Below are 26,958 nucleotides of genomic sequence, written 5' to 3'. Positions count from 1 at the left end.
ACCCTACAGTGTGAATCAAAAACGTAAACATGAAAAGTGTTTTTCCCAACAATCATAAAAGTGAGGATTGTTTTACACAGTGCCTAGCTGCTCATACAGCTAAAACAAAAGGAATACTTGCAATAGTTAGTACTTTCTCCTTTTTCAGCAAGAGCTTTTACCCCAAAAGGTTCCTGTATCCTGTATCAGTTACAAACCTGTAATATTCTAGTACAAGCCTTTATCTCTAAAGAGGGATGTAGCCTTATTTTACAGTTGTGCACAGTTTAAAAACTAAAGGCACAGATGACACCAATGATCAATGCAGACAGAAGTACCAGGAGGAATTGAGATTAGCTCTGTTTGGTCTTAATGGAAGAGATGAAGTCTGTAGTAACAACTGGAAGGTGTTACCTCTGATCTGCAGAGCTACTACAGTGCAAAAACAACAAGAATTTCTTCTAAGACTAATGTATTATATCTATTGTGTTGGATTTTTCCACTTTCTGCCTTATGATCACCAGCTACCTGAGTTTTGGTGCTTTTATGATTTCCCTTAAGATTTCAAACCTCTCTAAAATACATCCATGTATAGATGAGATTTCAGCCTGAGCTGACACAGTGATTTACATTTTTTGTTAATAGAAAACAGATCTGCATTCAATACTAGATCTGGAGTCAGGAAAGGAAAACTGTGACTATGCTTATACAGCAGCACTGCCATGCATGACAGTGCTGTGACCTACAAATTGAACTCAGGATTTGAATTATCTTCCTTTGGTGAAGAATGAACTAACATATTACTTAAAAGTAGACAGTTAAAGATCATTTTCCCTGTGGGAAATATATCTCTAGATCAGGCTTAAAAGCAGGTGCACTAATGATATTATATAAGGATTAAATTGAAAATGATAAGCCATAATTGAAGAACTGAATACTAGAGTCATAAGTCTCTGATCCAGTTTTATTTTCACCAGCAGTAGGTAATGGTTATACAGGAAAATAAACTGATGCATCCTGCTTCATTTCCAGTATCATTAGTTAGAAGAGACATATGTCATATGAGCAGATATACAAAGTTAACTTCAACAAGATGTTCAAAAACTGAACGGGTTTCTAACCTCTCCAGTAACCATTTTAAATAAGCATCCTGAACAATCCCCATGGAGAAATGTAAGCATTTTCTTATGAAGCATCCCTTTTGACACAAATCTTTACATTAAAGATATCTATGTTTCTTATTTTCCCATAGGTATGTGCTTTAAGTATTAGCATCCAGTTTCAAACTTCTATTACTGGCTTTACTGCAGATACACTGCAGTTACAGTTACTCAATATCAAAATTAGGACAGGCATGATCCAGGCTCCCAACAGCCCTTGCATTTCCTTTCTGCCACATCATATCTCCACTGGAGACCTGGGAGTAACAAAGCACTTTTCCAATAGACAAGGTGGCAGACAGTCATGTCTGCACCTTCCCTGCCTGTTTATAGAGCACAATAGTAGATTAAAACCCTGGTGAAAGTAAAATGGTATTACCATGATGGATGGCAAACTGGAAAGGCTCCAATACAAGCGTTACTGTTTGCAGTAACTTCAGACATTACCTGGAGACAACTAAGGGTGTGTAACACTTTAAATCACTACACACCAGCTGTGGTAGATCTTTGTATCAACCCATGGACAGCAACTTTTGTTTCTAACCTTGCAAAGAACTAAATCTGCAAGTCTGCCTTTCTGTAGAATCAATGGAAAGTTTACTCTATTCAATATTTATCAGAAAACATCATGGATACCTGGATGCAAACTGGTAATGTTACTCTATAAAATGCCACTGGTAAAGGGTTTTGAAGAAGTTTTGTAAATACCAAGTAAACAAAATCCCCACCCAAACCAAATAAATAAAACACCCATGAAACTTGAGACTGTCCTCTTTTACTGTCTATAGACCTTATTAGTACCCAAGAGCACCTTAAAGATTATTTAAATCAAAATATGTGACTATCTGCACAGAAATTTAGTCTTTGCTTTTGTTAATTAAGATTTTTTGGGACTATATTTTTTCTCATCCATTCTAAGATCAGAAAAGCACTGTATTTTAATGGACATTTTGGCCTTAAGCCTATGCCTGAGCTAATTCAGCATGCTCAGCTGTACATCATTTTCTATGGCTTTATTAATTAGATTACTGTACAGTTTGAATTATAGGGCTCCTTATCTTCTTCCAACAGGGTTTTTATTATCACTTCCTGATCAGTTATGGTAAACTCACAAATGAGGAAGAAGTACCCCAAGACCATCATTCTACCCTGCCTGTTCAGCTGCAACCTGAACACTTCACCTTCCCAAGAGCTGCCATTGTGAAACCAGAATTAACATCCAATTCACTCCATAGTGCTACTGGCAAAAGAAAGGGATTACCTCATTAAGTAACTTTATTAATCCATTAAAAGTATTACTGATTCCAACTCAACTTTCACATAAATGCAAACAGAAACACAGGATTCTGTAATATTGTCTCACCTTTTTGGAATATAAATATAAGTTTGGTGTTCTTCCTGGAACTGGAATACCAGCTTTAGTCAGCTTAATAAAATATTTCTGCACTCTACTGGCAACCTAGAAAAAACCAACATACAACAAACTCAATGTCAAATGAAATGTAACTGGTCTTCAAAGTTTTGCCAGGGTTGCTACATTGATTCAGAATAACAGGAAAAGAAATCCTCTGGATTCTACTTTGCGACAACTACTCTAACTGGAACCTATCTTGCAGTGCTGCATTTGTGCTATTTCCAGATGCTTTGACAGCTTTCAGAGAAAAAAATTACCCTTCTTTAAAAATACAAAGAAGATCTTGCAAAAATTGTGATAGAAAGAACTTTAGTACTAGTTTACTTCCAGCTGCAGCTAAACTCCTTCTTAGCAATGCCAAATACGTTATCCATGGTTAGCACACAGAAAGTAGGTTTCCATTATGAAATCAGCATGTCTATTTCTTCAGATGTGGAGAAATACAGATATGATCAGAAATTAGGCAATCCAGTATACTGAAGTACTGAATTATATTTTTATCTGAAATATACAAATGAAATAAATGAAATTAAAATACTGTAAACACAGAACATCAGTATTTTTTACTTCTGGTCAAAATGGAGAAATTCTGTCATCTTAGGGGAAAAATTCCAACAAGTCAGATGCAGAAATACTTCGTGTCTCCTCATCAGTGTCCTTCTTCTGTCTGTGATATTTACATGTGTGCCCATTCTAGAGTACTGAGGTGCAGGAAACTGGGCACTACAGTGTAACTCAGCCTGAGCACAGTTGGTGTCACTGCACTTGCTGTATAGAATTAAATTAATGCTGTAAAGATCTTAATGAACAATTAGGTGTGGCTTTGCCATGGGCTTTGGGGCACATTTAACATTCTGTATTTGAGAGCCATTGCTATTGGTGAAATGCAGGCCCTGCTGCTACGTTCTTAAAATGAAGTGATTACTGAAATACACTGAATTTTCTTAACTGATATTAAAAATAAAAGTGAAGATAAGGGATTACTTCTGGAAGTGTTTTACATGTTACCTGCTTTGCTGTTCTATTTCCCAGTTCATCTGCTATCTTCTGCCACCGTCGGGACTCTACCTCCTCTGGTGGATACTTCAAAAGCAACTGCTCCAGTTTTTTCTATATCAACAGCAAAAAGGAATAAACACATTTTTCCAAGTACAGTTATGAGCTGCCAAATATCTAAATACATGATTTAGATCTCCCAAGTGCTATAAACATTATCACACAATTTGCTTTTATGCTCATGTATGTTGTCACAGCTACAGAATTAAAGAGTTTCGGGTTACCTGTTCCTCTACAGTCCACAGCTGGTTAAAAGTTTCAGGTTTGGTCTCATCGCAAAGTCGCCCTCTTATCATCTGCTCAAATACAGGACATAAAATGGAATATCTGTTTAGAAAAGTTTTAGCTGGGATAATAGATTTGAACCCTCTTCCTACTTAAGTTAAACCAAAACCAAACCAAACCAAAGCATGAGACTTCAAAACAAAATTTGTTGAAACCAAAGTTTAGTTCCAAGATTTGAGTACAGGAATGGCATGTCATCACCAACATGAACATTTGAAGTAACAGTTAAGACACTCACACTCCATACTCAAAAGAGGAAAAAAAAATTCAATTTACGATTTTGTAACTTTTTTCTTTCCTTTTGAACAACTACCTGTGGACGACTGTTTGTGGAACCTTCTGGACCATCACTTAAAGGCAAGACAGAGTACAAAACAGACTCTCCATCCTTCTTGGGATCCAAAGGACTTTTTGGTCTTGCAGGGATACCTACTGTAAGCAACACAAAGGGAGAATTATTGAACTTCCACACTGGTCATTTCTTTCTTGTAACATATGCTCACTTCCTTTTACCTTTGTCAAAAATCAGCTTCACTCTCCTACTGTTACGTTTTCGGTTTTTGAACTCCCTCTCGAAGTTTCCAAGGCTAGTGGTGTATTGGTCCCAGGCAATCTCAGGGAGCTGAACAACTCTCTGAGGAAATGGAAGACCCATATCAACCTGAAAAAATAAGAATGAAAAGTAAAAAGCAATATTTAATGCAATCACTTTATATCCAAACAAAAACCTACAAATACTGAAATGCTCCAAAGCCCAATAGTGTTTTTTATTTGACAGAAGAATGGAAAACCAGAATTTCTGAAGTGCCATGCAGCACAGTTATTTTAAAGAGAAGGTGAGATCATTCAAGAATTATACACAACAGTGCATATAAAATATGCAGCGGCACGGTCAATGATGGCTTATTGAGCATAAAACTTTAAAGAGTGCATTTCACAGCTGAAATCAGGTGTTTGACACTTCAATAACCTGTTTCTGACGGTCTTTTATTAAGCATACCATTAGGTGAGAATGTGCACCTTTCTTAACCCAGGAACCCAAAAGATCCAGAGTTTTATCACCTGATACCTCAACTCCTCCCATCAGAGAAATCTATGCCTATTTTGCACTGCTTTTGCTGTCTTCTGCCTGTAACAAAACTCTTGCAAAGCTCACCTCTTTATTTAAAGGTCAACTGCAAGACTATCATTCCTTTGGTCTTTTTTGGACAAAAGTACAACAGAGTACTTGAAACTGTCATTAGTATTTCTCCATAAAATAACTAGCAAATGCAACACTCTTTCATCATGCACGCTATTAACTAATCTCAAACTTAAAAGAAAGACAACTACTGAAACCAAGGGGCTTACATGTGACCTAGGTATCTACAAACCTAGGAAAAGAGAACCATAACTTCATTCTTCACTGAAATACATGTTGCTGTCACACTAGAAGGTAACCTTGTTTGCCATGGTAGATGCTGCAGCGATACAGGATTCAAGCTGAAAACATTTCTTCAATACTCCTGTTATTTATTACAGGGGTTTTTAAAGCTTGAAAATAAAATGTTTCCTTATAGAAATGGATTCTCCTCTATCAGACAATATTAAATTCTGTTATCTGTAACTCAGGTATGTTTTCTAGTGTTCACTTTGGGTTTGGAATAAAGACTACATCTCCTGTTCTTTAAACATGCCCTACCAAATTCATTCCAAGCACAACATTTCATTCCTCAAATGAGAAAGATGAGAATTTTTTGATCAGATACTACCAGTCATGTGTAGACTTCAAGTGGTCTTAAAATACCTACACTATAATTTGAAATTTAACAATTTCATTTCTACATTCCAAAAAAAAGGAAAGGAAGCATATCTGATAAAATCATTGAAGACCTATGTCTTATAGATCTAGTAAGAAAGCAAAGAGCTATTTTTGCTCAGTAGTTAAAAGATTTTAAGCTCATATTTTTTAAGCAAGTATATTCTTCAGTTTCTACAGAGGCTGAATTGCTAGTTATTAAAAAAATTCCAAGGAAGACTTAGGAAAAGTCCATAGAAATACCTTCTTCTGGAGTCTTTCCACAAATCCAATAGGATCTTTCAGTGCTTCTCTCTGGTGTCTGCCTAAACTTTCAAGGTCTTGAACTGCTTGAGTACGTTGAGCCTCGAGTACAGCAATCGTCTGTAACAGTCTCTGATAACTACAGAGACAAAGGAAAACATCTTACTGCAATTGCCTTTACAAGTGACACCCCCCACCTAAACACTAGCCATGGTTATCTGCCAGAACCTACCAGATTTCATAGCTTATCTGAACCATTTCATAAACACTTTTACTGAATTAAAGTAAAAATAAATTAATTTTAAGACTATATGAATTTATATAAACCCATAAGGGAAAATATATTTAACTCTCCAGTGGCTTCCTTTAAACCGGTAAATTTTACAGCAGCTGAAACAATATGGTATCAGGGACAAACTGTATTCATATTCTCAACAGCTGTAACCAACAGGCTTTGCTTACAAAGTTAAAATACCACAAACAAAATGAGCTAATTTCTCTTCAACATCAGCTTCCTTCTACCCCAATACAAGTGGCTACCACAGAATTTTAACATCTCCCTCAACCATCCAAACACTGGACAGGAATGGTTTATAAATGCAGCATTTTATAGAAGCCCCACCTCAGAGCAGAATATGAGAATAATTTTTGAAATGTGACAACAAATCAAGGAATAAGTAATTTGCAAAATAAATTCAAACCAGATTCCCTTAAGAATACAGAAGCTTGAATGAAAATGCCTGAGTTCCCTCAAAAGTGTCCCCCCAGAGCCACAGACCATTTGGGGTGTCTATTGACAGACACGTTCAAGCATCACTGGTGGGACTGCCATGCCTGTACCCAGTAATGAGTGCATTCCAAACTGTTTTCATAAAGCTAACTCAGACTCTGGAAACCATATGACATTTTAACACAGCCTTTAAAATACAGTTAACTACACTGAATACCTTTTATTAGCCTAAAAGTAACAGTTGCCCACTTCAGTTTCTGAAATCCCATAGCTACCCATGGCCCCTGTTGTTGCAAATTATTATCTATTAACTTTTTTCACGCCAATGTTTTCTGACATTTAATATTACAACTGTAATTTAGTTCAGCACAAAATACACATACTAACATCAGGTAAGAGCAGTTCACTAGTACAGTATTTCAGTATATTTTCTTTCTGTTCCCTTATTGCTAAAACAAGCAAGCCTGGCACAATTAATTCCATGTGTACTACAGAAAAGATCCAGAGTTTACTGAGGTAATACAAGTTTTTCAACTGACTGCACTAATAATTGGGTAAGGCTTTAAGTGGACAGAAGTAAACAGCTTTAAGGCAAAATACAGGCTTTTTATCTTCAAAAATTTAAGTTTCTACCTGGACATTAAACTGCTGCCTCTCCACGAGAGAAAGTAATTTTCTTTCCAGTCAAATGTAACGTTTACAAAAATTTATAAAATATTGCTATACTTTTTGAAGTTTGCAACTAAAATACTGAGCTTGTTTAAAAACAATAGGACATGATTCTGTTACGAATTTATTACTACATTCGTCTGCATATATTCAGGTTTACATGGCACGAAGACCTAAAATGTTTTATTAGGCCATTAATATTGAACAGTACTGAATATTTTCACTACTGGGAAAGTACTCCAGTTTCTTCTAATCAAAATAACTCTGCATAAAGCAAGATAATTAATGTGGCTATTCTTCAGCAGGTGAAAAACTAACTCCAGCAGCAGCAGCTTACAGAAGTGGTGACCCAGATCAGAGCTGCCTGGGACAACAGCAGGGCCCAGGCTGTTCAGTGGCTGTGGATGAAGATTTTTACCCAGACCCTGCCCACAGCACGTGTGAGCCCTGCAGGCTCCAGGGAAATCAAACAGGCAGGATGCCAGCAGATGCAGCTGTAACAACACAGAACAGCTTAAGGATACCTGGGGAGAGGATTTACCCTGGACAGCAAAAAGCCTGTTTCCATCAGCAGGTGCCCAAACTTGTGCTAACAGAGCCGCAGTAACAGAGGCTCTGCAGCTGCACAAATTTGCATCTAAAAAAGGGCAGGTATTTAACCTTTCTTTCTTGAGCCATTTTACTTCATTTATTCCAATTGTATTTAAGCAATTGATTTTCTAAATGAAATTGAAAAAAAGTAGTAATTTCATTTAAAACATGTAAATACATAGAAGTAAAAAGTAACCAAATGTTGGAGATCTAAATGAAGTGATAATTTAATAATGATTCACATGTGTAAAGGCAAGAAAGAAATCATCTTAATGAGGTGGCCGTAAATAATTTAGTCAGAATGGAAAGAGATGAATTTACATTTGGGGAAAAATAACACAAATCCAAGAATATTCAACTTCAGTTATTTCCCTCATTAAAACATTCACACGACCTCACTGAAGTGGTCTTTGTGGAATTAAGTAAAAATACATGATACTGATCTGTGGCTACTGAGTAGCACTATAATTTGAGAAAAGGGGTTTTTGAACCAATTGTTCAGAATAAAAGGTTTCCCAGCACTTTTTTGTACTAAGATATGGATTAACTTGGAGCTATTGTAACTTCCATATTCAGTTTTTATGCATTAATACATTCTGAAGCCCAAGAATAAGACTGCAGTTTTATCAAGTGAGTATCAGAAGTACTGAAATACACAAAAATAGGGATTTTGGGATCTTTCATTGCCTGCGAAAAAAAATTGAAAATACTAGTCCTGAAATACACAGTTGCACACTCCATATTCTGGTATTTGCTACAGAACTGCATTCTCCCCAAACCACTGCACATCCCTTTCAACTTCCACAGGACCTTTTACTGAATTGTATGTCTGCAAATGTTCTTTTAAGTTTTGAACAACTACTATTCCCACAGGTTTGTACAGGCTCTCTCACCCTGTATGACTGTAATAAAGCCAAGTATTTATCTGAAAAAGCAGCAAGCTACATAAAAACACAAACACACTGAGCCCTTTCTTGAAGCCTCTGTCAATTCTGGCTTCTTAGCCTCAAACGGTACCAGAATTCTCCTGCTGCTTTATGCCAAGTAGTATTTTAAAATAAGTGGCTAACAATTCTACTCTCTGTCTTTTCAGATTCTTTTTAAGTAAGCACAATTCTGATCCAAACTACCTCCTGCAGTTGTGTTAAAATTCCCCAAAACTGAAAGTCTTTACTAAAACAAAAAGTAGCTCATTAATCTGCTGCAAAACCAGCTCCACCCTCCAATGAGGCACTCAAAGAGCAACCACCTCTACATCATCCAGCTACAGCTGCATCATTTTCTCTGGAAGATCTGTCAGGAATTAACAAGGAAAATTATCCCACATTTTTGGCAAATATCATTTGCCAAAACCAAACACTCTTGAGTAAACTCACAGACAGGTCCCTTCCTCTGACTGAAGTTACACTTTCCTCAGTGCTAAATATTAACTTCTATTAATTTTATTAACCCAAATATTAACTTCTATTAATTTTATTAACCCAAAGCAGTTTTCTTTGCAGGAAAACTTTCACTGCAGGGAATGTAATTTTCTTTCCACAATCCCAGTATGGAAACACTCTTGCAAGTTCTTACATCATGTTAATTGCCAGGAAGCTTCTGGATGAACACTTGAATCATTCCCCATAGCACAAAACAGCTTCAGAATCTCTGCTGAAAAACCTTGATTAACATAGGGGTTTGAGGGACTGATATTTCAAAAAGGAAAGCTGTTTCTTACAGACTGACAGTGATCAGCAGAAATTCCTGCTGATTCAGTTTTTCTTTTGCAGTGACAAGTATTCCACTCTTTTGGACTGCTCCATGAAGTCCTTATCACAGAGCAGAGCCAGATTTATGGAAGTCATGCCATAAGCAAGTAGGTCTTACACAATTAATTTCCATGAATCTTGTTCTAACAGTGATTAGGGACACAGCAGCCTCCTCTCCTCTCCTGCCTGTGACAAAACCTGAGAACAGCACAGCTATTGCCTTAGTGGGACCTACATCCATTCCGATCCAGGTTGCTGAAATCTACTTTCAAAAAGCCTCTCCCCTCCATTCTTTCCTGTCTTAATAGCATTTACATTTCCCATCAGAGTACTCAGAGTCACATCACAGATTTTAGTTTCTATGTGTCAGAACCTAACAGCAACCTTTACAAAACACTATATAAATATGGAATAAATCTGCCTTAAAAACTGCATGTTTCTTAAGCTGACTCTTTTTTTCTATACTAAATAACTTGGCACTGACCTATAAAAGGGGCCACATCATTCAGAATATTTAAATAAAATATTTCATTTCTACAGTAACAGTCTGTCAGTCAGTCTCTCCATAGTTTCTGCAGGTTTCCTCTCCCTTGAAGAGAACATCCTTAGTTGAATGAGTGATGCGAGCAGCTGATAGTACAAAACAAAGATTTTTACCTTTTAGGTAGCTAAATCAAATTAGTGGGGGAAATAAAGTGGCTGTTGATGATGTTCACACCAATAAAAAAACCCCCAACTCTAAATCAATATCCAAAGTCAGTTGAAAGTACTTTGGCAGCTACACTTGCCTTACATCACTCAGTACTTGCAAAGATACGTACTTTGATGCCTAATTAAAAAGAAGTTATTTATCCTCCTGACTTCTAAAATGCTGTGCAGCTGGTGGTGATCAATTTCCTATCCCAAAACTAAATGCACTTCTCCAGTTATATAGTTCACAGCATGTTAAAATGTACAGTACCGTCAATTCTGGGGGGCTCTGACACTAAAAATGAGTACCATAATTTAGAAGTACTCATTAGTTCTTGTGCAGGTAGGAACTGTGAGGGTGTACACACGTCTCATAATAAAACACAGCTAAAATATATATATAAAAACCTTGTTATTTTGTATTTCCAAGAGCTCTGACACAAAAGTGGTTGTTAGTCACCAGGAGGATTTGAGCAAGTCTTTGTTTCATTGCCATCTGCTGGCACTCCAGCAAAGTACAGATTACAACCTGTTCAACCCAGGTCATTTATTACTCTGGACTTTGTTCTACTAACAGCAATTTAAAAAAAACTTTAGCATCCTTCATTAGATGCTAAGAGAAAGTATTGGATATTAAAAATGTAAAGACTGTAAATTATGTAGGAAAAGGGAAACATTAATTGCACTTAGAATTTCCAAGTCACCCAAGGAGCTGTAGTTAAAGAAATTGGCTCCCTGGAGAAACCTGTGAATCAGATCAAACACAACCCTGTAATTTCAAAGAAGTATGGTTTTTTGGTTTGGGCTTATTTTGTTTGAGTTCATAAATAACAGAAAATCTCCCAGCTCCTAAGCTTGGCCTGAAATCTTTGCCAGTGTCACAACACAGTAATTAAAATACAGTAATTTTGACACTGCAGAGTTTCTTGCAAATTATTCTGACACGTAACTAAGATCTTAAAACATCTCTAACTGCACTCCTGAAGAGTCTGGGATTCAATGCTGGACATGCAGAGCACAACAGCCATTAGAAAGCACAAGAGACTGATGCAGAACGGCCCTTCTTTGATCTCCCTTCAGAAACAGAAAAGAGTTAAAGGGTATAATCAATAAGAGCATTCATATATCAACCCTTGTCAGGGCTTTTAAAAGCACCTATGCCTGGAGGAAGCAGCATATGGTGGATTTTTACCTACCTAATGCTTAGACACTGTGACCAAGGTAATCTACTTATTAAACTGCTTTCTACTCTGGCTTAACCTCTTTACACATACTGTCATTTACTGCACTTTCACTATGCATATTTAATATTCACACTTCAGACATCTTAAAGTAGTTCAAAGGTAAGTTAATAATTGAACTGCATCTCTATGTTATACATTAAACAACTGAAGTACATATTATATGGCTTCTTCAAGTCTACTGAGCCAAGAACGGAACACAAAGCACTATTTCTGAATGTCAGCCTCACACCTATTTAAAACAAAACAGAATTAACCCAAAAAGCACATTTTTAAAGGACATTTTTAAGAACCCAACAAATCCTAAGGCAAAAAAGTAAATTGTACTGCAGTAATTTACCTGGATGCAAAAAACCCATTTTCCACTCAAATTTTACCTTTCATCGGCTTCAGATTTTGTGTTTCAACCACCTGAAAAGTATTTTATTGGTTATCAACTTGTGATGTCCCCTTCTTTGTTTAATTTTTAGTTCTTCCCCATAAACAGAACACATACTCATATATTTCTAGAGGCCTCATTCTCATCAAGAGCTGTCCAACACACTCAGCAGGATTTAACAGTAGCTGCACAAAAACACCCTTATCAAATACCTACATCTCCAGCAACTTTTCAGAATTTTTAGTAGAAATTAGGTCTCTGTGCCTCTAAAAAAACCACAGAACTTGTTTCAGTCTTGTCAACAAAACAGCATCCATCAGTCCTCTCCCAGTTAACACAGTTCAGTACAGCTTTTTGATATTGACAGCACTCTAAACCATCTGCCTGCAGGACAGTGACATTTTGCAGGGAAGATGATACAGGTCCCTGTCATTCCTCTATTTTTCAGGCTTGAACTGACATGAGATAATGACAGAAATTGTTTTCTTCACAAATAGAACAAAGACAGACTGACAGCACACCCCAAACTTTTTCTCCTTCCCTCTCATCATCTCTAATGAGAATGGTCTCAATTCCTTTACTGAGGGAAAATCTCACCAATTCCTCCAGCATGCCCACTTGGATATTCTTCTCTAGAAAGATGCTGGGGAAAGCAAACAATCAGAAGGAGCTTTATTCCAGAGACAAAGTAAGAGTGACCTGTGTTCCCTTGAAACTGACCCAACTGCACAGAAATCCTCAGGTAAAACAAGCAGAGAAAGCTGAAAACACTGATTATTGAACTCCTTCAACTCACTCTAAATTATTTCTGCAGGTTTTCACCCCAACAAGACACACACATACACTCAATTATTCAGGTGTATATTCTTGCTATAGGAACAAATTAACATATTCCTCTCAAGTGTCTGTTACAGTGATATCTGAATATTAGAACCGAATTACAAGAACATGATCTACAATCATGAGTGGCTGAATTTCTAACAGCAATACAAAGCATTATTCATCACTATTTTTTTGCTAAACAAGTGGAAAAAAAGTTAGAAATAAAGAAGAATATTAGTAAAATATGTAGTGCTATTAGTACTCACTGTAATAAACCATGGACTAAAACAGCTGTTGGTCCTTGGCTTAGGAAGCACCAGGCTTTCAAAGACTGCTAATACAAAAGAGCAGCAATATTTTTACTTTGAGCTCTCCAAAGCAAAATAAAGATGTGCAATAACAAAAAATGAAAAATCAGTTGGCTATTCCTACCAAGAACAAAGTTTTAAGGAAACCAAAAAGTAGGAGCTTTCTAACTCCCAAATGCATGAATTGTTGTACCAAAGGAACAACTGGATTGATTAGGGCTCCCAGCTGGCTGAAAGCAGCTAGTACAATATGTAGTACTTGTGCAATTTCTTTTTAAAAGATACTGCTGGTCAGTTTTGCAGTTCATGCTAGAAATGCTGTTAAAACTTTTTGGAAGACCAGAACAAAAACTTAAAATTAGTCATGAAGCAATTTCAAGCTGGGTTAGTTAAAACTGACTATACAAAGATAATGCTAAAGATAATCCACTCTCAAAGCAAATGGTAGTCACTTTTTTTCTTGTCTTCTTGGTGGCATCATTATGCCTACTAATATTTTAGTGATCCCTACCAAGTAGGCAATTATGCTGGCATTAATTTATTCCTTGTTCCACCACACAACTCTACACTGACATAACTGGTATAACCACAATTTACTGCTTCTGCTTCTAAGCATCCTTGTGTCAGCAGCCAAAACCATAGGCAGAGCCTCACTCTCCACACAGCTGTGCTGGTCAATACATTACTGCCCCATCTTCCCTTGGCTTTCTTGCTCTTTTCTTTTAAATCAGGACTGTGATTCCTATGGTATTTGATATTTGCTTCCAAGTGGTATTTCCTACACCTCAAAACCATTTTTATTATTTATTGATCCTTAACTTTCCAGTTTAGATGAATTTACTAATGAGCATTCTTAGAAATAGTAAGCACTTCCAAATAATCAAGCAGAAAAACAATTTTCTACATTTTATTCTATTAGAATAATAGGTTTCTTGTTGTTTGTGGCTGGATTTTTTAAAATATTTGTGTATTCCTCCCCTCCAAGATTTTTGGTCCATGTTGACCAAAGAAACTGGAAGACAAACTGAATTCTTGTGCATTCTCCAAAAGCTGGCAGCTTGGAAAGGAGGAGAGACCATAACTCAAGAGACAGGCAAGCAGAATTCAGCTGTTACTTGTCACATTCCTCCATCAATCCCTAACCCCACACATGCAGAGGTACCACACCAAGGCAGCCAAAAGGAATCATCTCTGCACTGCAGAGTTCACACTCTCTTCCAGGAGTGGGCTGCTGCTGCAACAGGGGACTCTTGGAAGTGCCTACATAGATGTAGGCAGAAAAAGAAGAGGAGGCAAATCAAGAGGGAATCCAAGGGGTAAAGGACACAAATCCAAAAGAAAACAAGCCTTACTTCCCACAGAATGCACTATTTAAGTGAGGAATGCACTGTGTTTGCCAGGGCTGTTGACTGGGATGATGCTGTGGCTGCCTCTGCTCAGGGAAGAAAAATGCCTGTGACAAATGGACCTGACATTTAATGGCTCCCAGAGCGTGCCCATTCCTAGGGAGCAAAATGCTGATGCAGCACACGCCCAAGGCATCACCTCTTGAAAAGTAAGAGCTCTAGTCTTTACTGAATAGTTTATGTAATAAAAAATATGATTATATGATTACAATATTCTTAACCAAACATTAATCTTTAGTCCTGCAAAACTTTTGTGTCACATAACTTTTCCTTTGACAAGTATGTATAGACAGAAATTATCTTATGGAACATAATAAAACAGTAACGCTGGCAGTAAAAATTTCTCAAAATACTTCATATGTTAAGCTGTAGTAAAATACAAGGATTTAATAAATAAATGTGGTTGCATGCCTGTTATATTGTAAGATTTTAGTAATACAATTACCTGCAAAGGCAAACTGAAGTTGATCAGAAAGTCATATTACAAGCTTCTAATTGATTTCCATTGTATTTCTATTTTGTGGATCAACTACCTGCTGCATCCAACTTCTACATAATTTTACTTAAAGCTAATCTTGGTTTTGTTTACTTAGAACACAGACCAATCTACCAGACAATAGAAACTACTCTCTGTAAAAACACTGACTTTTCATGTTTTAGTTTTACATTAATAGGTAATTTAAGAAAAATATCATTGTATGCCACACCAGTTTTGTGGAACATAGGATGAATTAAATCACATTGTAATCTAATACATATGGCATTTATGCTTGGTTTTCTAAAATTATTAACTTCTTTTTTTCTTCACTAAAATTGTATACTTCATCAATTCTTTTATATTGGTAATATTCTACAAATTACTCAGAGGTATGGATTAAAACTGCTACTATGAAAAGTAACCTGATTTACACCAATTACCTTTATTCCTTAAGATGAAACAAAGTCAGAAACAAAGTTCCCACAGACTAAAACCAACATCTCAAGAAAATGAATTATTAGCTACTCATAGCTAAATGACATAATTACAAAGGAATGTTAACACTTATCTGTAGATTGAAATAAATCCCTACTGTATGATCAATTTAACTTTACTTTGGAGACACATAGCTGAATATACCGGATCTATTTATAAAACAGATCTATTATGATTAGCCAATATATATTCAAAGACAGACATGGATATTTTTATCTTTTCCAGTTAAGGAAAAAACATGGTGCAGGTAAAGTTAGAATATTAGAAATTTCAAAAGAGGACATTACAGTTACACTTTAAGAAGACTGTGTTTAAGGCAGTTTTCAAATAACTGGCATGGCAAGGTGCACCAAGTCCTAGTCTAACAATTCAAGTGCAGTCAGATGAACTTTTTACAGAACTGCTTTAATTTGATTCTGTAGGCAGAAAATTTGTGACTGAGTAAAATATAGATGCCACAGAAAATGCTAAAAATGTTTTTCTTTCTCACATTCATATAATATTAAAGGTGGATCCAAAGACATAAACAGTATTATTATCAATTGTTAAGTAAATCTGTATGTAATATGTAAATGTAAATTGTAATATGTAAATCTGATTGTTGCATGATCCCGCATGGTTGTCTGTGCTGCCAAGAACTCTGCAACAGTACAACCCATTGTAGGTCAGAATCTGGGTTTTAAGAGATGTATTAAAATCCTCATTTGATCTGTCTTCCCTTTAAATGCCAGTGCAGCTGTTGTAATTTTAAACATTATCAAGAAATAAAGACACATGAAAATACTTATCTACTGAACAAGTCCAAACTCTTAGAATTAAATGTCTGCAGGAAACTGCTCATGCCTAAGGCTTCTTTTTCAGTGATCTTGCTCCAGGTCTAAGTGGCTCCTGTAAGGCCAACTGCAGTTTATAGAGTCCTAGAAATGCATTCTATAATGCATTATATGCTTGTGACACCTCAATTCCTCAATCACAAGTTCATCTAGAACCCAGGACTAAGAGTCAAACACAGATTGTGCCTTTGTGCCTGCTAATACCTGCCAAACATTACAAATCTCCAAAGGAAATAGAGAGGAAGAAGAAAAAAAACAAAATCAGAAAAGGACACTAAATGAAACACTGGGCAAAGGCAGAAAGTTCTGAGAATAAAATGCTGCACCAGACAGAAAATTAAATTAAGCTGCTATAGTATGAGATAGAATTACAGCATAAAAGATACAGCAAAGAGATATGAGAAATGCCTGAGGAAAGACATATGCAAAATACTAGGAACAGCTTATAAAATTCAGCAGTGTAGAAAGTCTTACATCAGGAAGTTCAGTGTTGATGAGAGTATCTCAGGAGAAAATGCAAACATTTCTGAGCTAGAACACAGAAGCAAAATTCTCAAATATACACTAAACCATACTTTTCTGAGAGCAGTTACAATACACAAAAATTCCAATTATGTGTGTAGCAACAGACAACATTAACAACACTTCACAACTATACAACCCCCAGATCAGTCTGTTATTACCTACAAACATGTCTATATTGTGATAAAATTTCTGCTTAGAGATCTCATCTCTGTCTTTGTAGGACAGATCTATTTTAGTAAAGAAGTTGTGGGAACATCCATCATTTCAGCCTTCTCTCTGAATAATACTATTTCATAATCTGTGATAGTTACTTTCCTATTATATCATCCAGTTTTCCCAGAAATATTGATATATGACTATTGCTTAAACATGTTAATATTCAAAAAGCATCAAAATACATACAGAAATACAACAATTTACATTTAGGGGTTGTTTTTTCTTATAGCAAGTCTTATCAGTGGTCCTTAAAGGTTTCAGTATATTCATATTTTCTCAATGTCACAATAATTTCTTAGACAGTGAAAACCAACTGTATGAATACATATGTCAACAAGCTATGTAATGTAACAAGAAATAATATAAATTTACAGCCACATAAAATTGCTTCTATGACACAGAGGAATGTATTTTTTTCTGCCATGGAACACCTGAAGAATTACACTAATGCCATCCAGGAGAAATCTGCCTCCTCAACCTAGCCAAGATGCTCATGCCTGAACTGGCCTTTCAAAGAGAACAGAAACATAAACCAGAGAAATAATCACCCATAACAATCCCAAACTGATAAAGGGCAGAAAAACAGAACTGCATCATTTGAAGATGTGACATGCAGAACACCAGAACATTTGGCTTAGCCAGAACTACCAGAAGCAAAGTGAATATCTGTTACCTCCAGCTGAACCTGCATTAATAGCATGGGAACCCTGGAATTTTTTGCATCTGACCCATCAGGGAATACATTTCAGATAAACTGGCAGAGTTTGGTGGTTTTTTTTTGTTTTTTGTTGTCTTTTTTTTGTTTGTTTGTTTTGGTTTTGGGTTTTTTTTTTTTTACTTTAATACTTTAGAAAATAAGTAACCAAATGATTAAACAAGGGTATAATTAGGACACTATTCAAAAATTGTTACATGAATTAAGAGCATCCTCTAATGAACTTTGCTATTTTTAAAAGTGGATAGAGGACAGTTTTAGAGGTTTACTCTTGAAGCATGAAATTCTGGATAAATGACAACTGCACTCATATGTCAAAATATTGACTTCAGTTCTTTAGAAGGATCCTATTACAATGCAGAACCAACAATATAGCAGGCTTATTTTCTTATAAATGTAAACAACAAAAAAGGATGGCTGTAGTTTACCAGTTCTATCAAAATTTTTTTAAATGAAGAAAAGATAAGGCTAACACTCCCTCCCCTCAGTAGCATGCTTCCCTTTGGGAAAGTAGAAATATAAGACAGAATAAAAACAATAACCATTTTTTTTGGAATTTTGCATTCAGGCAACAAGTTAGTTGCAAGTTACCAAGTCCTACCTGCAATTTCAAAAGCTCCCCAACAAGGTCTCACAAACAGGCTGCCAATCTGAACAACACCTACCCATTTCTTCAGAACTGAGTATGTTCAAAAGCTAACACTAGGGCACATAGTGAAATTTCCAAGGACAATTTAGATCTGTGTTTAGGAATAGAAAAAACTACTATTATTTTTATAGTATTTATAATAAATATGACCCCCGACACCAAACCTCATTACTAATGAATCTGTATACTAACATCAGATGAAGTAATATTTCATACAGATCCAAAATCATCCTAAGAGAGTCAAAAGACAACAGTCCATTTTCCCCATTTGTAATTTTCTTTCTATCTACTGGGAAAGTGTCCACTTTGGACTGATGGCTGAAGCTGCAAATATTTGATCATTATTTTGAAATCAGTTTGTCTAACCCATGCTCGAATTCAAAATTTTCTGATTAAAATGATTTATTCATATCCAATACTGAACAAAATTTTACTATATAAACAATGCAACTCTAATATCAAAAATCCAGTCATACTGGATTAAACAATCATCTGTGCCTTGTGCCCCACATTCACAGGAACTGTGCTGTGAACATTTACTACATTTACACTGAACTACTACCAGTGCTTCAACCCTTCATACAAAGCAAACTGAGGATCATCTGCTCTTGGCCTTTCAGAACCCACAACAAAATACAGAACACCTACTAAAGAGCAAAACGCAGGAGTAAAAACAGCATTACAAAGACTGAAATAAAAAACTGTGTCCTGATCTACTACCTGAAGACAAATTTTCTCCATGTAACCTTTCTTCAGTGAACTGCCCTTTTGTTTCAAAAGCTCTTGCACATTTACCACAAGGTATAGTTACCACAGTTCTACTCACAGACATTCAGATGATAAACATTAAAATGACTCACAGCAGAATAATAATAATAATAATAATAATAATAATAATAATAATAATAATAATAATGATAATGATGATAATAATAATAATAATAATAATCCTATATTTACATGTAATTAATATAAATAAAGATGTAGACATAATTTACTTTGTAGAAAGTTGCTGCATTTGTTAAATTCATCTTCCTGAACACAATAATGCTGAGTTGTTTCCCATGACACTCTGAAAAAAGTATCTAACTTTCACTTTTATGTACAGCAGAATGATTATTGTATAAGCTTTATCTGCAGTGTCCATTGGATATGCTGATAAATGACTGAGATCTAATTAAAGGTTATAATTCCTTTGGTTTTCCTTCCAGCTAGTTTTAAGAGAAAATAAATAACAGATGCATTTTTAAAGAAAAAAATACCCAAAGGAAAAAAAAAAACAAGTTCTGGTTCAAGAATCCTGATTGCTAGAAATGTATAAACCACATTGCTGTACCATACTGCATATTAAATAGAGTTTAATTTTGTTTTAGGTAGAAACAAGAAAAATGAAGACTGAAGAGTATGAAAATTATAAAGCACTTAAATTTTTGTGGAAGTATGTTAAATACTTAATAATTTTTGCGATAATATTATATTTTTGGTAAGAAACAAAAGCAGAATTCATGGTTACCATAGTTACACATACTCTTTGTTGTGTTTCAAAGCCACATGATCTGATTCAAAGTAATACACATCAGGCTCTTCCTCATCCTCCTCTGCAGTGTGGATGTTGGCACTCTCTTTGGCAGATGGTACAAATCCAGCAACAAGCCTAGACTCAGAAAGTGGCTTTCTTAGTCCATCACTCCCATGATCCCCTGTATTACTATTTCTCTCTTTTTCATTCTGTTTGATTTCTTCAGACTTTTTGGGAGATCCATTGATATTATTAATACCTACAGGTACATTCTTTTCAGTAGGACTAAGATTATTTTCCTCAACCTGTCCGTTTTCTCTGCAAGGAGAGTTATTTTTAGGAGGGCTACTTCTGGCAGGGGCAGCCCTTCGCGGTGAAGTTCTTAACGTGTATCTGTGTTCTTGAAGTTCCAACATATTTGTCATCTGAGCCGAAACACAGTTCAGCACTGAAGAATGTGGTTCAGGTTCACCTGAGATTGATGCACTGTCTTGGTGAGTATTCAGGTTGCTATTGGTGTTTTCAGCACACTGTTCCTTAGAGGCACTGCTATCTCCCACAACATCCACCTCCTCCTCCGAATCCCTTAACAAAGATGACTGGATTTCAGAAAAGGACCCTGTAGCTGGCTCAAATGCCTGATTAGCATGCTCCTCAGGCAAGCAGTCATTTATTGGTTTGTGGTCCTCTAACTTTACCTGTTCTTGAGAGTTTGTGCAAGGCACATAATGGTCTACAACACTGTCCTCTTTGCTGCTATTAAGCAGCAACGAAGAATGGGCAAATGAGTTTCCATTTTCTGCTACTGTTTTGTCCTTGGGCGTATGGGAACCAGCACTGTTCTGCTTAGCGCTCCCATCAACCTGACAGTCATCACAGTTAAGAGAATTTGAGTCTCTCTCACCAACTCCATTGACAGTCTGATAACCTGCAACCTCCTCAACTACTGCAGAATTATTAAACCCTTCTGCACAGACATTCACCTTTTTAACTTCCCTTTTCTCACAATCATCCAATATAAGACATCGACAAGCTCGCTTAGTCCCCGTGGAGGCTGCATCATTGTCTGACACCAAGCTTTTATTCTCCAATGGCTCCTTCTCTGCCTTAGTGGGCAAGTCTTCCTCAGAACTGTTGGGTGCCTCTGAACGCAGGCAGCGTTTAATTCTTTTCAAAACTGGTGAAACAGGTTCTGCTTGCTTTTTCTCACTATTTTCCACAGTTTGTTTATCACCATTATCTTTCTCCGAAGTGGACAGCCCTCTCTTTCTAGGGCTCACCCATGACTCCCGAGCACTCTGCTGTTTCAAGTCAGTAGTTCTGCCACCGTTGCCGCCCTTCTGAGTTTGCACAGACTCTGGCCTCTTCTTTGGTGACCTGGATCGGATTTGAGCATGGGCTGAGACCTCCTCCGGATGAGCGATACTGCGATTCCTTAATGTTCTACCACAAAAATTTTCATCCAAACCATTTAAACCCACTGTAGATCTTGTAACACGAGTAGATCGAGAAGCAGCCATACTATGGCAAGTCCCTAAAGTATGTTCATTGTGATCCACTCACTGGGAAACCTTCGAAAAAAATGTAAACAAAACAGTCAGAAAAAATATTAAATTACACCTAGAGACAGAGCAAATGTGAAGAATGTATTGTCACAAATGTACCAATGTAAAACTGAATAAGCCATTTAATGGATTCATACTGCTTCTTTCCGTGGCGTTTCTTTAGTGCACTAAATTTTTCCATCTCAGCTACAAAGTAGCTGACTTGGTATTTGTGGTTGTTCTGGCTTTAGTACTTGTGTGAGTATTGCTCATATTTACGCCTTATGTAAGGCTGGAATGTCCCAGTTAGGCTCTAGTTACTAAAATACACTGTTTTTATGTATTGTACATATATTATAATGTATTGGTATTATTATTTACATTTTTCTGTTTAAGTTAAAAAACAAAACTGTATTTTTAATATCCCACAGTTTCCAGTTACACGGTTTCACAGACTAAAAAGTAAACCATTAAAATTGCATTTGCTTACTCAGTTGTTGCTTAAAGAAAAAACAAATCTCATATATAACAAAACAGAACTGCAATTCTAATTTAGCAAGGAATTAAAAAAATAAAGCACACCACTAAAAAATACTTACAGTTATTATTAGTAAAAATGAAATAAAACAAAATTTCTGAATCAGAAGCATAAAATCATTCCAGCTGGAAAAGCCTTTGGGAGCCAATTCTATCCAACTTTCCATTCAAATGAACATGAGGCCTAAATTCAGATTTTGTTACATGGAACATTATCCAGCTGAGTTTTGCAAAACACTGAGTACAGATATTCCACAACTTCTCCGGGTAACCTGTTCCAGTCCTTAAAGCAAAAATATTTTTTCTTATTTTTCTTATTTCAGGTGGGGCCTCTCCTGTATCACTTCTGACAACAAAAGCCCAACTCTATCAGGAATCTCATCTGAGGTACTGGAAGGCTGTTTCAGCTGGTGAGATGGATCACCACTCAGATCGGATTTAAGTAAAGTCAGACTCAAAGGTAAGTTTAAAACATCCCATTTAAGAGTGGCTGTATTTCACATTTCAGGATGACATGTAGGAGTACTTGACCTGCCCAGTATCTCAAAATAATTTTGAGGAGAACCCTGTTCAGTCTTACCCTTCTATTAATTTAATCTTTAAAAGTTCAATGTGTCAAACTCCGTATCACCACAGACCTGTCATAATAGCCTTGCTAATGAACAGATTCATTTCACATTTGTGCATAATAGTACATCTTCCCTTTTTCATCTACCCAAATTCCAGATTATACAAATCCTTTCAACTGTCATATGATGTGAAGAGTACAAATTTTAAATATGGAATCAAACCTTTCACACATTACTTAGAAATGCTGAAAATAAAAAATGGAGAAAATTGTTTCAAGAGGCATTTTTCATTTTCAGTGAATAAGGGGAAAACAAGAACATAAATTCATAAATTCTCCCAAATCTAGTATTTAAGTGTCAGATGGTCCTAGAACAGGAAAGAGAATGGGACAAGACAAGTACACTCTCATCCAATAAAATTCTGTTTTAACAATTACCAGTGTTTACTGTATTGTGTGTTTAGAAATTCACAATGCAAGCAGTATTTCTTAAGGAAAGCAATGTATCCTAACAGCATTGCTTAGTGTAGTTTTGGACAAAACTGTAGAGGAAAGCACATTAATTTTGTGTACATGTGGCATAGCTCATAAACAACTGCTATGACAGCACATCATTTTGCACAAAGAAAAAGACAATTATAAAGTGAAAATTTCAAATGTTCTTAAAACCGTGATTTATTTGTGCTGCTACAACCCTCCTGCTTGTTAGCTACTCCTGCTGCCTCAGATGAATGCCTGGAAAGGTGCACTCCTTGTATTCCTGAAAATGTATCTAAAGAGATGCTGCAGCACTAACTTTTGTTCTGTCCACTTAGAAGTAAGTAAGTGTGAGCCCTCCAACACACTCTGCCTTAAGAGAAAATACAAATAATATGTCAAGCAGCAAATGGTCAAACATCAGCAGCTGACTGATGTTTGAAACACTATGTGTTTTCTATCATGGTTTTTATACCTATTTTCCACATGGATAGACTTGCCTGCATATTGTCCCTCTTTGCATGCAAGCTCAATACCATCTGGAGAGTGATCCCATTTGGGGTTGAACCCAAACATTATTTAGAGATTCCATTTCCCCTAGGTTGTTCTAATTAAAGCTAGCACACATTAGGGGTGAGTAACTGACATTTCAAATCAGTACCAATAAAATAACTTAAACCAAATTCAAACGTATACTTTGGTTAGTAATTACTTCTGAACACAACAGACTTTAGAAATCATATGTAAGAAAGAAATCTTTACTAATTTGTTGATATGATACTTTCTCAAGAAATACACCTTACATGACAAGAAAGAAAGTTATTACTTCCTTAGTAAAAATATAAAAAAACTTACCATTGCAAAACTAGAAGAAATGTAAACTTCTGGCATTTCATACAGCAGACTCTTACTGTACCACTCAAATAATATCAATCACCATTGCTGATATCCATCATGTAATCCAAATGCTTTACTAGTTTATGCCATCACATCAACCAGATTTTGAAAACTGTTGAGAAAAAGACAAAGATATCAATAAAACATTTAAATTACCACACTGGAAAAGAAGAAGAATGCAACAGGACATATAAAGACTAACAGCTTTTTAAAGAAGAAATTATGAATTTTAAAAGCGTCCTACTGAAAGAAAGATTAATATGCTATGAAGTAATTAAGTATGTGAAATGTTAATTTAGGTTTCAAATGTAAAATGCTTTCTTTAGTAGTTTCTAAGTGATTCACTGTATCACACTAAATGTGCAAGCAAATGAATTCACAGGAGTCATGTTAGAGTGTTCAAATTTCAGAAGGTATTTGAAGAGACATAAGAAAACAAGTTGTGACAGGTATTACTACAACTAATGAATTATGAAATGCACTGTATTTTATAATTAGATACACAGTGAAAAACTCTGCGGTTTAAGTTTAATTAACTGAGCAGACCTCTACACTTATATTGGCTCCAAATCCCTGAATAACCTTCATTGATCAATGGGACTAAAATGCTTTCTAGAGTTCACATGAAATCTGTTCTTCATCCAAGGAAAACAATGTATAGCACCTCATTTGTAGCGGAAGTAAAATATTTTGGATATTGAAAGACAAAATACATCCACAGATCCAAATGTTACACAACGATTTCAGTCGTCTCCAATCTGGGCATCTCTGCCAAAGACCAAGTTACTACTTGAAAAAAACCACCAGCAATCACATTTAATTTAAGAACATCTAGTACTATGAAGGCACCATAATTCACTAAAGAATAGTGGTTATTGAAGCTTTCTTCATATTCTATTGACTTCATACAAGTGACCTTTTCTTCATCTTGACAATTCAAATCTTCATGATCTAAACCACAAGCTGACAGGTTCCTCCATATTCTTCATTCTACACAGTTTTTATATTTAGATTACTGAAAATTGTCTTTACTTTAAACCTAGTTATGATTTCATACTGGTAAGAATGGAAAATTAATTCACCATTAAGTTGCCAATTCAAAATACAAACTGAGCTGCGTAAGAGGAGGAGAGATTAATTATGTCTAATTGCAGTGAAGTTCAGTAACAGAAGATGTTTCTTCAGTGATGCTACATGAAGTATCACAAATTCTATTATGTAGATAACTAAATCAAATCAGGTTTCATTTATTCAGTAGGATTTCTCAATTTAACAAACAGCAGAGAACTATCATCATAATAAGACAAACAAAGAATGGGAGAAGAAGGCAAAGACAACCACTTGAAAATGCATGGTACTCTTAATCCTTATTGTTGCCTTTCCTAAAGATGCCTTTAACTGATGCATCTGGGGACACTAAAAGTATGACAAAGTTTGACCAATTTTTGCAAAAGAACAACATACCCAATAAAAATAGTAGCTCAGTAACTTTGGTAAAAATACAAAATATATTTAAACAAAAAATATTCAGAGAAAACATTTAAACAAAATGTTAACAGTGGGCCAATCAGAAGGTGGCCTAATATCATCATTTTTAATTACTTTACCAGTCTTAAATAAAGAACTTATGAATAAGTTGTTTGAGGAATGGCTGGAATAGTAATGCCAGTATTTTGTCAGATTTGTACACCTCATCTCTCTCAATTTTCTTTTGCCCAAAACAAGCCTATTTTACTCACAGTAGGAAAGACACAACCCCTGCTGTGTCCATTTGCCTTTGGGGACAGCTGAAGCATTTCAGACCCAGCAAAAAGACTGCATAAATATATTCAGAGAAGAACCCAAGGTGGTTAAAAAAGGTTTTACTTAGTCAGAATTTTTTGTCTGGTAGCAGTTTCCAGGGATGAAGGAGGGAATAACAATTTACAAAACCAGGAAACTTAAATCAGGATACAGTGAAATGACGGCCCTTAATTACACTTAAAACATAGAAAACAACATTCACAAGGGCCTAACAAGTGAACAATTATATAATTTTTCACGGAAGTTTTCTTGGAAAAGCTGTCTTGAAAATTAACTATTAACTATTATTATTAACTATTTTTTATTACTATTAACTATAGTTAATATAGTTATTATTAACTATAATTAACTATTATTTCTTTATATTATATAACCAATTACAATGACATTTTTCACTTAGAACAACCACATCTTCTGTGGCAGAGAAATTCAATAGAAGAGTAATTTAATATTTTGTACACCACTCATTTTAGCAGCTATTTATGAGTTGGGATAAGGAGTGCAAGGAAACTATATAAGCTTTTAGGTCTAAAAGCCTTTCTTCAGGGAACCACATCAACATTTAAGAAAGAATACTGAAATACTGCAATAAAGACTAGAAGTTTGAAGAGTGATAATCAGCTAAGAAACAACACACTCTGGTCTGCAGAGCCCACTAAAAATTAAGAAGTTACAGGTTAAATAGAGTGTAATGCAGACAGAGCTCTTGAAATAAGTAAGGGACTCTGAATTTGTCTCTTGTGGGGAAGGACCTGTGTAGGAAGGCAATGAGCAAATGTTGCTACTGAAACCATCCAGGAAATGGTCACACATTAATCAGCATGGACAATCTTCAGAGTGAGACTGAAGTTCAACTGCTTGCAAAAATTGTCTGTACATCTTGCATACAATCAAGCATTTGATGACAATATAGGATGCATATCTGGGTATGCTTTTTTTGCATTAAAGAACCCTTACACCTACTCAGCTTTAGGCAGACTCTACCAATACATAGCATCATATTCACATTATGCTACAATTTTTATTTAACTTAGCCACAAGCCTATTTAGTAAAGTTACTGAATGCTCAACCGTGTGCATGAAAACTTCTAGCAACAAAGAAACAAATTTACATGGAGATGAAAAACAACAGTTAAAGACAGCAGAATAAGGAAAACCCTTCCTAAACAGGCAGAATAAC

General features: G+C 35.7%; 1 protein-coding gene across 3 annotated transcripts in view; it reads right to left on the bottom strand.

Annotated features, from left to right (window-relative positions):
* The window catches only part of ZZZ3 (zinc finger ZZ-type containing 3), a 56,083-nt gene that overhangs the window by 8,279 nt on the left and 20,846 nt on the right, over positions 1 to 26,958 (bottom strand). For 2 of the 3 annotated variants that reach the window (XM_071436477.1, XM_071436478.1), the window contains exons 2-9: positions 23,934 to 24,087; positions 19,962 to 21,523; positions 5,936 to 6,074; positions 4,408 to 4,555; positions 4,208 to 4,326; positions 3,834 to 3,905; positions 3,562 to 3,663; positions 2,503 to 2,598 (exon numbers count right to left, since the gene is read on the bottom strand). In XM_071436477.1, coding sequence (XP_071292578.1) covers positions 2,503 to 2,598; positions 3,562 to 3,663; positions 3,834 to 3,905; positions 4,208 to 4,326; positions 4,408 to 4,555; positions 5,936 to 6,074; positions 19,962 to 21,472 — 2,187 coding nt within the window. In that variant the 5' untranslated portion in view covers positions 21,473 to 21,523; positions 23,934 to 24,087. The remainder of the gene's footprint in view (positions 1 to 2,502; positions 2,599 to 3,561; positions 3,664 to 3,833; positions 3,906 to 4,207; positions 4,327 to 4,407; positions 4,556 to 5,935; positions 6,075 to 19,961; positions 21,524 to 23,933; positions 24,088 to 26,958) is intronic. The other variant, XM_071436479.1, reaches the window with a different exon arrangement.

This window comes from Agelaius tricolor, unplaced genomic scaffold, assembly GCF_023055355.1.
Source record: "Agelaius tricolor isolate 1412-34295 unplaced genomic scaffold, bAgeTri1.0.p SCAF_11, whole genome shotgun sequence".
NCBI classification, from domain to species: domain Eukaryota; kingdom Metazoa; phylum Chordata; class Aves; order Passeriformes; family Icteridae; genus Agelaius; species Agelaius tricolor.
Note: the sequence above shows the minus strand (reverse complement) of the source record. Positions and strands in the feature narration are given on the sequence as shown.